General features: G+C 38.7%; 2 protein-coding genes across 11 annotated transcripts; one reads left to right on the top strand and one right to left on the bottom strand.

Annotated features, from left to right (window-relative positions):
* The first annotated feature begins 1,164 nt into the window (after window positions 1–1,164).
* Window positions 1,165–3,240, top strand: LOC148863806 (uncharacterized). Its single transcript, XM_088979351.1, has 3 exons — window positions 1,165–1,582; window positions 1,723–1,798; window positions 2,005–3,240. Exons 1-3 carry the CDS (start codon window positions 1,544–1,546, stop codon window positions 3,081–3,083), a joined length of 1,194 nt encoding a protein of 397 aa, XP_088835477.1. The 5' UTR covers window positions 1,165–1,543; the 3' UTR covers window positions 3,084–3,240.
* A 3,456-nt stretch (window positions 3,241–6,696) lies between these two features.
* On the bottom strand, window positions 6,697–10,164 carry LOC148863807 (glutamyl-tRNA (Gln) amidotransferase subunit C). Of its 10 annotated transcripts, none has more exons than XM_088981421.1 (5): window positions 9,569–10,164; window positions 9,334–9,450; window positions 9,078–9,154; window positions 7,928–8,705; window positions 6,697–6,986 (listed from the first exon to the last, which is right to left on the bottom strand). In XM_088981421.1, the coding sequence occupies exon 4, from the start codon at window positions 8,624–8,626 to the stop codon at window positions 7,928–7,930; it is 699 nt and encodes a 232-aa protein (XP_088837547.1). In that variant the 5' UTR covers window positions 8,627–8,705; window positions 9,078–9,154; window positions 9,334–9,450; window positions 9,569–10,164; the 3' UTR covers window positions 6,697–6,986. The 10 variants fall into 10 exon arrangements, with proteins under 10 accessions (XP_088837547.1, XP_088837541.1, XP_088837540.1 ...); XM_088981415.1 differs by having other exon boundaries at window positions 7,928–8,721; XM_088981414.1 differs by having other exon boundaries at window positions 6,697–6,998; window positions 7,928–8,721.
* Between the last annotated feature and the right edge of the window lie 2,479 nt (window positions 10,165–12,643).

Raw genomic sequence — 12,643 nt, forward strand, 5'->3', positions numbered from 1 at the left:
GGATTGCCCTAAGCTGGGCTATCCCTTAAGTGACGGGCCGCCTATTGCCGGTTGTGCCGAGCTAGCCGACCCGAGGTCTTTGTGCCTCGGGGCATTCGAAGAGGAATCAGTGCGTTCCGGCTTGGGGGTGACTCGAAGTCCATTGGGAGGAGCTCGAGTCTCAAAAAGGGGTCAAGGCGCCCTGAGCTCGGGACCCCCGAAGTCCCTTGACCCCAGGGAGGAGGTGCAGGCGAGGCGGCTTCTGGCGAGTAGTTTACTCGTTGAGCTTGGTGAGCCCCATTGAGCTATGCTTTTGTTCGATGTGCTAAGTCACCGTTTGAGCTAGATCACATCTACGTGTACCTGAACTACGAAATCGGACCAAATCAATCTCGATCAGAATCCATTAACCCCAAAAATTGACCGACTCAATTCTAGACCCTATCGGATTTGGTTCAATTCTTAGTTCTTAGTATTTTCTTGTCGGATTGACTCCAATTCCACCTAGACCCAAATGAATAATACATATAAATACAAATGAATACGTGAGGTTGCATGCTGGCTGAAGTTGAGGTTGGATCAATTATCATAACTTCAAGTATATTTTATTTAATTATTTCATCGAATAAAAGACAAAGGAATAAATTATTCAGTTCAGCCAATTCAGCCGTTGGCAACGGTTCCTGACTCAGCATCTTAATGGATCAACAGAGTGAATGATCCCCAAAGTGCAAAACTCCAGCTGCAAAGGGTGCTGTGCTACAGGACCCAAATTGTACCCATATATTTATTAGTGGCAACCTCTGAAAGACTGAATCTGCAGAAAATGGTTCAACAGTAACACAGAATGTCTTCATGTATATGCAGCAAAATGAGCCACGGCGCAACAGTGGCTAATTGTAATTTATCAGAGCATAGATGAACCATGAGAGGAGATAATTGTAACTTATCAGAGTAAAACCCGAAATCCCGAATAAATCAGGGGTGCGCAGGAAGTTTGATCTTTCTGGCCCTGACTCGTGAAGAAATGAAGAATTTCTGCAGTTGCAGTTTTGAAAAGATATCGAGTCTCGCGAGAAAATGGGGTACATGTGACTGTGATGGAACTGTCAAGTCACTGTTCTTTTTTTATTATTTTAATTATTATTTTTCAGTATTTAACGTCAAATCACATCATTTCAGACCCTCTCCCTACCCCACCTACATCTCAACCTCATCCTCTCCAACGTTTCTTTCTCCTCACTGTAAACCCCTTTTTCCTCTCTCTCTCTCTCTCTCTGTATTCTGTCCCCTTTCTCTCTCCCGTTCTGATTTCTCTCTTTTCTGTTTCTTTTGTTTGGGTGTTCGTTGTTTTATTCTTTAATTTGATCGTTTTCGTTTTAACTCTTTTTAACCCCATGTGGGTTTGGTTTGGTGGGTTTGTTGTTGCCACCGAGAGCAATTTAAGAGGAAGAATTTATTGAAGAAACTCATCGCGCTCCCTTTTTTACCACAAGCACATTGGTTTTTTCTTCTTTTCTCTTTTTGTACAGAGAAAATTTTCATTCTAAACGGCACCGAAGAAATGACTAAAGATGAAGACTTTAAGTTCCTCAAGATCCAGGTTTGTCTGTCTCTTCCACTCTCTCTCTCTCTCTCTCTCTGGGCTTTTCTTTTTTCCTTGACAAGAAAGGTGGAATATGGTCTTTTCTCCTCACAAAAATCTTCTTGTTTGTTGGGTTTGTTTCTTTCTATCTTCTACAGACTTGTGTTCTTAAAGTAAACATACATTGTGATGGATGTAAGCAGGAAGTAAAGAAACTTCTTCAGAGAATCGAAGGTACCCACTTTCTTACTGTGTTTTTGCTTTTCTTTTAAGTTCTGAATCTTTGTTCTTGTAGCTATGCTGGTGGGTTTTGTCTGCAAATCGTGAAAACTATGAAGGCTCTAGCTGAGAGTACAGTGGAGCTTCCCTCGTGCCCATCCCCTATTCTGCCATTGATTGGTATAAATTGTTTATTATATTTTGTGTTTTTGCTGGTTCAGGTGTATACACAGTAAATATAGATGCAGAGCAACAGAAGGTCAAAGTTTCAGGAAGTGTAGATTCTGGAACTTTGATTAAGAAGTTGGCCAAATACGGTAAACATGCAGAGCTTTGGTCTGCAAAATCTAATCAAAACCAAAAACAACAGCTGCAACAGTCTCGTGGAGCCAAAGATAACAAAAACAACAAGGACCAAAAGCAAGGTGCGATCGGGGGTTTCCAGGCCTTCAAAAATCAGCCGAAGTTCCCAACATTCAGTCCAGAAGAGGATGAATTTGACTACTCCGATGATGATGAAGATGAAGATGAAGATGGCTTGCAGTTCCTCCGAGATAAGATGGGCCATCTGGCTATGCTCAGGCAACAAGCGAATGAGGCCAACAGTGCCAAGAAGGGTGGTGCTGGTGCTGTTCACATCCCCGCAAGCAGCAATGGCAAGATGAACAATGCTGGAAATGTGAGTGCCAGCAAGAAAGGTGGGGCTGGGGGTGGAGGAAACTTTAACCAGAATATGGGTTTGAAAGCTGCATCTATTGGGATAGATCAGAGGAACATGGCAGCTACAAAGATGGGCAATGCCCATTTAGGTGGAGGAAATATCAATTCTGGCAAGGCAAATGACATCAACCCCATGTTGAACCTATCAGGATTTCATGGCCATGGTGCTGATGGTGGTGGCCTTGGAGGCAATGGAGTAGGGATTCAAGCGCAAACTAACAATGGGTTTCAGGGGTCTTCTGCTGAGTTCCCGGCTGTTGCTGGCGGGTTTGCAGCAGGTGGACACCAACCACCACCCATGATGATACCCACCATGCAAGGATACCAACACCCCTCTTCTTCAGTCATGAATTTGCAGAACAGGCATAACGTGAACAACATGATGATGAATGATACCAGGTACATGCAACCCCAGATGATGTATTATAGGTCCCCCATCATCCCTCCCAACACTGGCTATTATTATAATTGTAACTACAATTCTGCTCCATACCCCAGCGTTTACCCTGAAAACAGGGCTGATCATTCAGCAGCTTATATGTTTAGTGATGAAAACACTAACGGCTGTTCAATCATGTAAAGAGAAACAGAAGTGGGTTTATGGGCAACAGGTAGAGACAGTACTGTCTTCTAATGGGCGGCGGGGTAGATGAGATGTCTCTGATATTTGCTGAGTGATGAATCTTTCTTAGTTTTATGGGGGTTATTAAAGGGATGTTCTTAATTTCTCTCTTCAATTTTGTTTTCTCTGTGTTCCGTTTGTTCTTTATTCTGAACTTGTATGTTTGTGTGGACATGGTGAGATATCATCTACCAACGGAAATGAAGATCATAATAATGATAATAATAATAAAGAGAAGGAGATTAGAATGTAATCAAGTTCCTTGACACCACAAGAGTCAACATGGTTTTATTTTACTGTACAAGGTCATTGGCTACCGACAGACATGATGCAGGGTAGAAAGTAGCACTGTAGCAGCAGCTTGGCCGTAGGGTACAGGAATTTGGTGGGGTGGACACGTGATTTTCACGTGCATATTTTGTTGATGTCATGAACTCACTTCTCTTTGTGCATGTGCGCGATGTGCGGGAGGGAGGAGGGAGGACATGCCCCTGCTTTCTGTCTGCCTGCTGCAGAGAGCAAATCTGCCCCCCACAACGTCCCACAGCACATTCAAGCCGTGTATTGGTAACATCTGATATGAAGTGAAGTGATGATGTCATCATCGGGAGATGTTCACAATACACGGCGGGGATGCGTTGTGGTGGGACCGGGGGGGGGCAGATTTGAACACCCTTCTGCAATTCTGCAAGCCTTTGATCGCTTGCTTTCTGTGTATCAGCGTATGGTCCCCCCCGCTTAAAGCCTAGAGCCTAGAATTTTACATTTGGTAGGAAAATGAATGGTTTTCCTTGAAAAACAGCATCCAATTGGAAAAGGTTTTGTTAAAATAACACAGCAAGCTTTGCAAAATATGAAAATTATTCGACTTGTGAATTTCATTTTTTTCCTACCAGGGTCATTTGCATAATAAAGCACCCAACGGTTCTAACCCACTTGAATTCAGCACCCAGTGGTTCAATACTTAATTTGTTGCAAATGCTTTGATTTGCTGAAATGAGGTTACAGTGCACTCTGGTAATCGGAGAAGTTTGATCTTCTAAATTACTATATTCTTACTCGGTGGTGAGTGGTGACAAAAGCTAAAATCCCTTATTAGCCAAGTCAGACTTTATATTCGAAATTCAAGTGGAACAAAGCGAAAAATGGGGGGAAAAAAGGAAAGGGAAGTTGGGAGTTGGGAATATCAGAAATTCAGTACTCGACATTGACCTCAACTTAGTCAGTCAAACAAAGATGAAGGGGGAGGGCTCTTCACCCAACAAGTTACAAGCAGTGACATAGCCTTCCTTACAATGGGGCAAAAACAGGAGGTTTCCCAATTCCTAGTAAAAGTATATGTCATCATGTCATTGCCAAACACGCCCTTCCAGAGAAAGAACATTGTGAATTGGACCTTTGGTACGGTGAGTGAAGAAGAATTTTACAGGGGGATCCCCAACTGAAAGGTCGTCAAGTGATCCATTATCATATAAAGTGGTCTAAGAATGATATTTTATTTTCAGCTTGGATTCTTCTTGCTTTCTTGGTATGAGTTCATCAGTGACGCAACTGGCCTGGGTTGGTTTTATTTATGTAGGAACCTTACAAATCACAACCTTGGGGCTTAGGCATTTGTGTAGGCTAAATCAAATTTTCAATCCGCCAGGTGAGACTTGGCTAAACGTAAATCAAATTTTAATAGGCCTGAAATGGTAAATGGATCAAACACATCTCAGAGCTTGGTCAAAGTCATAAATGCGCCCTAAAACTTTTTGAAATGACCTATATCTCCCCCTCTTTTAAATCCAATTCAAGGTTTTTTCCTCTCTAACAATAGAAGAGAACAGTCTTTCCCCATATTACAGTTTGCATCTAATCTTGAACAAGCACTACGGGCATTGGGGGTGATGGTGGTGTTCTGTGACATTTGGAGGTTGAAGAGTAATGGTGGCTTTGTACACACACACACAGAGAGAACCCAACAAAATATTTTGAAGGGAAAAATAGTAAAATAGGTAATTATCTCATATATTAGAAGAACACCCTAACACAAACCCTTCTATATTTTCTAAGGCCTTGAAAAACAAAAAATTATATGTGCCACTTTTTGGACTTCATACATAAAATTAACTTTTTTCAACTTTTCAAACATCAGATTTCAAAATTATCAACTACCACCTAAGTCATATACTCAAAATTGGATTTGCTCGGGCCCGTTCGTTTATGAAGTAGATGATAACATGAGCACATCATTAATATTAGGGTAACTCAATCTAATGTGGTGCTCATTGTTGTCTACGACAGTGATTTAACGTTTAAATCCCACAGAGGAATTCAACTCAAAATCTGCTTGGGGCCTTGTAAGAGCCCAGGGCCCATTGGTCAATTGGTATAAAATTTTTTGAGACCCTAGTCTTCCAACAAAAGTTGCTTTTCTCATGTGGAGATTAATGCACAAAACAATTCGCATAGATGAAACCATCATGAAAGGAACTGCTTTGGCCTCTAAGGAAAACAAGGGCTCTTATAAAAAATATGAATGTGGCTTTTTTACACGGAATTAGGGTGCCTGCCAACTTTCGTGCCAACAAGGTATAGAGGCGGAAAACTGGATGGGTTTTAATTCAATCAATTATGTTTCGGGAAATCTCACCAACATCTTAGGATGGATTATTTAAAAATCCCTACCTGCACGGATAATGAGGTTTGTTTGTTTTTTTCTTTTTATGTATTGGGTTTGGGTTGAGTGGCTGAGGAAGTGATTTTGTATTTTGGGTTTTGCACTTTCAAAGCAAAAATAAAAGGGGTTTTGGGAAGGTGGATTTTGTTTTCCCCTGCACCTATGAATTCTCCTTTCGGTTATCAGAGCTTTTTTATTTTATTTTTTTCTTTCTAGTAAATTGGAAAGACTAGTCATCAGAGCCAAAGGTTTAAAAATATTGACACACAATAAAAAAACTGGGAGTTTACATTGGCGTCCACACAGCATGCCCCACAGCACATCCCAACTGTGTATTGGAAACATCTCCCATTGACCAGTATGGGAGATGTTTCCAATACACGCGGAGATATGCATGTGGGGTGCTTATATGATATCAAAAATTGTTGTAACGGCTGTTCAAACAGCCTTTTAAACTGACCAAAGCCGAACTCATTGAATTTTGATAACTTGATACCGTATGATGCGCACGACACAGTAAGACATGCATAACCTTGGTCCGAGTATTTCATTGTCCATGAAACTCCTCCAGGGCAAATTGCACGGTGTCCACGGTCCACCTAGATAGATTGGGAGTCAAAGCGAATTTGCTTTGGGACAGAACCAATTTACTCATTCAACCGCTCAGACGATGGTTATATAAATCTCTCGAGTATTTTCAAAAAGAGGGTTGGTTAAGTCATGTTGAAGAAATATGGCAACAAGCTAAGGCTTACAGTTTTATCCCCTTCAATTGCATGCAGATGGAACCATTGGCCAAGCTCTGCAGAGTAGATAAGTATCATCAGACCCATAATGACATGTGGCAGAGGCTAGTCCTAGTGGTCCATATTCTTCGGCAGAGCTTAAATTACAGAAATGAAAATGTACTTCCAAAACCATCCCCATGCTTTTCACATTGTCACTAGTAAAGCCAATGAATACTGATGGTGTAGCAGTTTTTGAAATGTAAGTGTCCCTCAGGATATACAGTAGCTCTTTTTGAAATGTAATAGAGTGGACTACTTGCAGCTGCAGCTCCATTCCCTCTGTTTTGCTTTAATTTAACATTTCATATTGCACCAAAAAAGAAAAGAGCAAAAACAAATAAAAGAGAGAACCCAACTGCTTCTGTATATTCTTGGAGCCTTGGCAATATTTCCAGGTTTCCTTTGTCCATCCTGAACAAATTACTGGGTTAAATAAAAGGGATACGTAAGTAATTTTAAGGAAACAATGGAATGTGCATAAACTATGGAAAACTCAGGGTCACAGAATTCCACAATTTGGTCAGTAACATTCTTCTTAGCAATCCTGACTAGCAGCCAGCCAAGATCTTGTTGTTTGACAGACTCGATGTGGCACAGTGGCAAAAATGAGATGGAAAGCACGAAATCATCATGGAAAGTTGAGGATCACATATGCAAGTGAAGAACCACCCTTGAATGCATAAAGCTAATTCATTTAATCATTAAATTAGCTTTCCTTTTGACCTATAAATTCACTTTATAGTCTTAAATTCAACCAACCTGATTGCAGAAATTCTGTACACTACAGCTTGCCTTGTTTAACTTGTCCAGTTAGTTTTCTTAAGTAGAGAAACACCAATACTTTGATTTAAATCTAATCCAATAAGGACAAATCCTTAGAGGCCTAATGAAAGCAATTTTACCTCAAGAATATTCAAGAGCATCCACTATGTTAACTCTGTTGCACCATATACATATCATGAATAGATACTCAAACAGATATCAAGGACAAAGAATACAAAACTAGAAAAAACTAGCTTACTGCAAGCATAAAAAGAAAGTCACCATGAATAATAAGATGCATACTACAAAAAAGTATTAACTGTTGCATCTATTAAATAACCTGTCCAAGTGCCAACATGAATTTGCCATCAAGAAATAAGAAACCAATTTAAAGAAACAAATCTAATAAGTTAATAAAATCCACCTTATAACAACAAATATTCTGTATTTATTGCAACATGGTGCTCATTGTAATTTTTAATTTGGTAAGCATAACAAAGCACTTTAAAAGCAATGTAATAATGCACAAATTAAAGATCCAAAGGGTGTACATGTAACTTGTTTTCAATGAAGAGTAAAAGGATTACTACCTAACGTTTCTGATCCTTCCTCCGCCTTGCTTGGGCTTTTAGCCATTTCCTTCTTGACACCAGTTTGTTCTTTGGCTTCAACTTTAGCTCAGGTGAGAACTTGAAGTTTGGATCTCTCATACGTGCTTGTATATCTTTAAAAAATTCCATGTTTAGCTTCTTTGGTCCTCCCTTTCTAAGTTCTGCATATTCTGGGCCCGAAACAATATTTTCAAAAGCTCCTATTAGAATGTCAATATCAGTCATAACCTCCCACACATTGATATAACGCCCATCTGGCCCTTTCTTCAACTTTTTCAGGGCATTCTCAACAGCAAGCTTCCTAGCTTGTTTTCCTGGGGATAACTCTGGTGGTTCTTTTTCGGCTTTCAACAGTTCAGAGATTGTTCGGTATTTTGGTGTCTCCTCAAACTCAAACAATTTGTCTATATATGCATCACTACTTTCATTTGGATAGGCTTCAGTAGGAATATCATCATCATCGTCACATTCACTTCCTGTCCACAGCGTCTTCTCTTCATCACTTCCAGACCAGACACTTCTCAACTCATCGCTGTCATCAGCATCAATAAGATCTGAGTGTTCCTTTGCTTTCTGTTTAACTTTCCCGATCTCATCTTCTAGATGGCTTCGACCCTTTTTACCATCATCATCATCATCATCATCACTTCCTGTCCAGAGACAAGCCTCTTCATCCATCTGTTTCTCCCAGGCTTTCCTGAACTCTTCATCACCAGGTTTTCCATTGCCAAAGAGGTCATAATTGCGTCCACCACGGCTGTATGACCGCCATGCTGGGGTGATCAAGAAACTCAACACATGTATACATAGATACCAGAAATAATGTAACTAAAACAAGATTGCAGTTTGAAAATAATAGTGTAAGTGCCAAGAGTATTACTAAAAACTGAAATTTTAAACAGGTCAAACTGTTACAAGAGCCAATGGTCATGTGTTATAAGAATAGATGAGTTTTGTTTGGAGTGGGTAAATTTACATTCTTCAGAGACGTTAATTTAAAGAGGTTGTTCTTAAATGGTTCAGCTTAAAACAATAACCAATAGTTTCATTAAGTACTTTCTACAAGAACATAAAATTCATTAACATCATGTCCCTTTTAAACACGTCATTCACAGAGAGAGGAACAAACCTTGTACCATGGGGAAGTATCCACTATCGATATGAGTTTCTAAAATGCTATAAAATAAACTACTCCAAGATTCCAATCTGAAACAAGGATGAATTCGTCATTTGAAAGAAGTATATATAGAGAGAGAAAGAGAGGCATAAGAGAAACTTAAGACCTGCATTTTCAGTTGGTATTGGGATCAATAGACCCAAATCCACAAAAAAATAGAAGATTGAAAAGAAAGAAACGAAAAATTCTATTCAGGTTGGTCTCAAACCTTGAAAGAGATGATGCTTGCAAACGAGACCTATGAATGCAGTGGAGAAACGAAAACAACCATTGGCGGCAAAATACCCTCCGAGACATTTTCCTAAATTAAGGGTTTTGAGGCAACCTGTAAAGCGGTTCTGTTCAATGATGAGTATCGAGTTCATATACTTTGCTGCCTCAACAGTAGCTAGCTTGAAAATTAAAACATCGGCAAATCACAAACGCGTGAGGTGCTGACGTACCCTTTCCTTACCCTGAGACTTCAATGCCTGAAACTTCGACGGAAAGGTTACACGGGCACCCGGCGACACAACCTTATTTCGGCGAGAGCCCCATTTCACACTCACTCACTCACTAGGTTTGGTTGTCTGTCACGAATTCTCACTTCTCTGAGTTTCTCTATCTCTATGATATTCTTCAGACCTTGTTGTGGTAAACGAAATTAATAAACTTAGCAACCAAACTTTGCTAATTGCCATTAAAGAAAAGAAGGGCTCAGCAGTCAGCAGCTAGACAACCCTTTGGATTTAAGCAGAGCAGCGGTCATTCCTGCTTCCTCCCTCTTCTTTTCATTTCCAGACTCCAACTCGGCCGGTTCAGGCGCGACACGGACTTCAATAGTTTTTTTAGATTATTCTCCATTTCTGTCCTCCAATAAAAAGGCCCATGATGGATGGTCCTGATTTAACTTGTTATGAAAGAACATGGTCTATAGTTTTGTTCTGAGTTGGGAACAATATAAACCCTAATTGCCGTAGCCTGTAGAGTTGGATTTGGATTTTTAGTGGGTAATTTATCCTTTGACTTACATGAGGCTTGCATTGGATTTATTATTGTCATTTGTCAAACCCAAATACGATTTGGACCTGATATGATATGTAAAGTTTATTCAAATCTAAATATTAACCAAAAATAATTCGAATTTTGGCATATCTGATTATTCTATTTTATATTTTCATTCATATGCAGCCCAAATTTAGAATCCTTCAGTGAATACTTTGGTTTGGGCAGCAGGTCTGAATAGATGTCTTAGGGAAGATTCCCTTGTTAAGAGGGGTGTGTAGATTCAGGACTTGCAGTGTGTTCTATCTGGCCAAATGGCTGAAGACGGCAAGCATCTTTTCATTCACTGCTCTCTGTTACAAGTTGGCGAGGATCTGCAATCTGGAGTCATTTTCTGTCCGGCTTGGGGCTCCAATGGTGTATGCGATGCTGTGTTGAGGGTATGCTATGGACTTGGAGCTGAAGCATGGTTCCAACTTCCAAGTTGGCGAGGTGCATTTGGAGTGTCCTGTCTGCAGCCATATTTTATGCATAGTTTGAACTGAAAAAAAAACAGAAGAATCTTTCAAAACAAGGCTTTTAATATGGATTGCTTGATTGCCTTTGCCTTCGGCAAGCTCATCTCTTGGGTGACTGCGGCCAAGGGCCTTCAAGCTTCAGTTCTTTGTTCTTAGTTGAGATCCAGGGGCTTTCTTGAGTTATGATGTATTATAGGAGGTTTAGCGTGTTTGGTTCCTGATCTCGGGGGCCTTGGTTGTAATCTGTTTTTTCAATGTTTCTTGAATAAAATTTTATCTTACCTTTCTCAAAAAAAAAAAAAAATATATATATATATATATATATATATATAAAATAACTCAACCCACTTCTCTCTAATCCACATGGATATGGATATTGTTTGACTATTCTGTCAATTTAGGTTGTGTTTGGTATCATTACCACATTTGGATGTTTCTATGTTTCTATATATTTGTTTGGAAACATCAAATTGGATGTTTCTATATAAGCACCAACATCCAATCCCATGTCTGTATTTTTTAGTGGAAGTGGTTTTCTGATATGATGTGACAATATAATTTTTCAAAATTTTGTATTGATAAACTCCGACAGTATCTTGTAGAAATAACAATAATACCAAACACAACCTTAGGTATTGTGTCGATCATTATTAATAATGATTAAAGGATGATAAAATGAGAAAAAGTGGATTGAAATGGTTTGGTTGGGTGTATAAAAGACTACTTACAACACCTATTAGAAAAGGTGATCTATTATAAATTGAAAGGGTTAGAAGAGCCGGGGACAGTTGGAAAAAAAGATTTGAGTGGAAGTATCAATGATAGATATGACACTGAACAAAATGGAATTGGTAAAAAAGGATTTATGTCACCAACCCCATAGAGTTGGGATACAGCTTGAATGATGATCATTAATTCATTATAGTACCCTAACTTCAAAACATGTCATTATAGTACTTGAACTTTCAAAAACTGTTAGTTTAGTTTAAAATCGTTAAATAACGTTAAATGGCATGTGAAAAGACACAAATACCCTTTGAGTTTTGAACAAACAAGAAAACCATAATTTTGAATTGGTCAAAATAGCCATGTTTAAATCCTTTCTCATTGCAATTGGGCACCACTGTTCACTTTATGCCCTAACCTTTTTGTTGAAAAACTAGTGCTTCCTACTAGAGAAGCTACATGAAAAAATATTGTCGGGGAAAACGACGTTATTGTCGAAGAAGAGGGATTTAAATTAATCAACATTGTTGTAATCCTTTTTTTTTTGGTTATTCAATCTATAATAAAGAGGGATTTAGATTGATGTTGTTCCTAGAAAATACAAGTAATTCTTGCCATCATCGGTAAGGCAATCAAGGTAAAATGGTCTAAAAATATTAAAAAGAGTATTTTAGTATTTTTCTTAAATTAAATCATACATGTCATCATGTGATACAAATAACTAATGGACTACTAGCAATGGGCATTAATTGGCAATTTTTGGAAGTTTAGGTGCTCTAGTGGCATGCTTTGAAGTTCAAGTAGTAAAGTGAGATTAGCCCCAAAGTATAGAATACTATTCTACAAAAAAAAAATGTATAGGACACTAATATGCAATTTACCTTATTTTAGATTACTAATGAAATAAACTTCAGGGTACCCTTTGAAAACATTAAAAAATAGTAAAAGGATTTAAATATGTGTGTGTAGATAAGGAAAGCAATATAAATCTTGATACTTAAAAAATTATTAATTTCAATTACCCTTAAGTATATTTCTCCTTTTCTTACTTTTTTTGGTTGATATATTTTCACACCTAAAAATAAATACAAATATGTTCAGTGCAAAACCTTGTATAAAGTATTTCTTAATCTCCTATGTATCTTACATGTTTGCATGTACATTTGACCCAAATTGAGCCGAAATTGAAATTTTGTAAAATCGAAGAACTGAAATCAGTGGGAATAGACAGAGGCTGGGACAAGATAACTCTGGGTAGATTTTTTAAAGCATGTTTTTTTTTCCCAAAGC

Source organism: Nelumbo lutea, chromosome 3 (assembly GCF_056320005.1).
Source record: "Nelumbo lutea isolate HS-2025 chromosome 3, American lotus-T2T, whole genome shotgun sequence".
NCBI lineage: Eukaryota > Viridiplantae > Streptophyta > Magnoliopsida > Proteales > Nelumbonaceae > Nelumbo > Nelumbo lutea.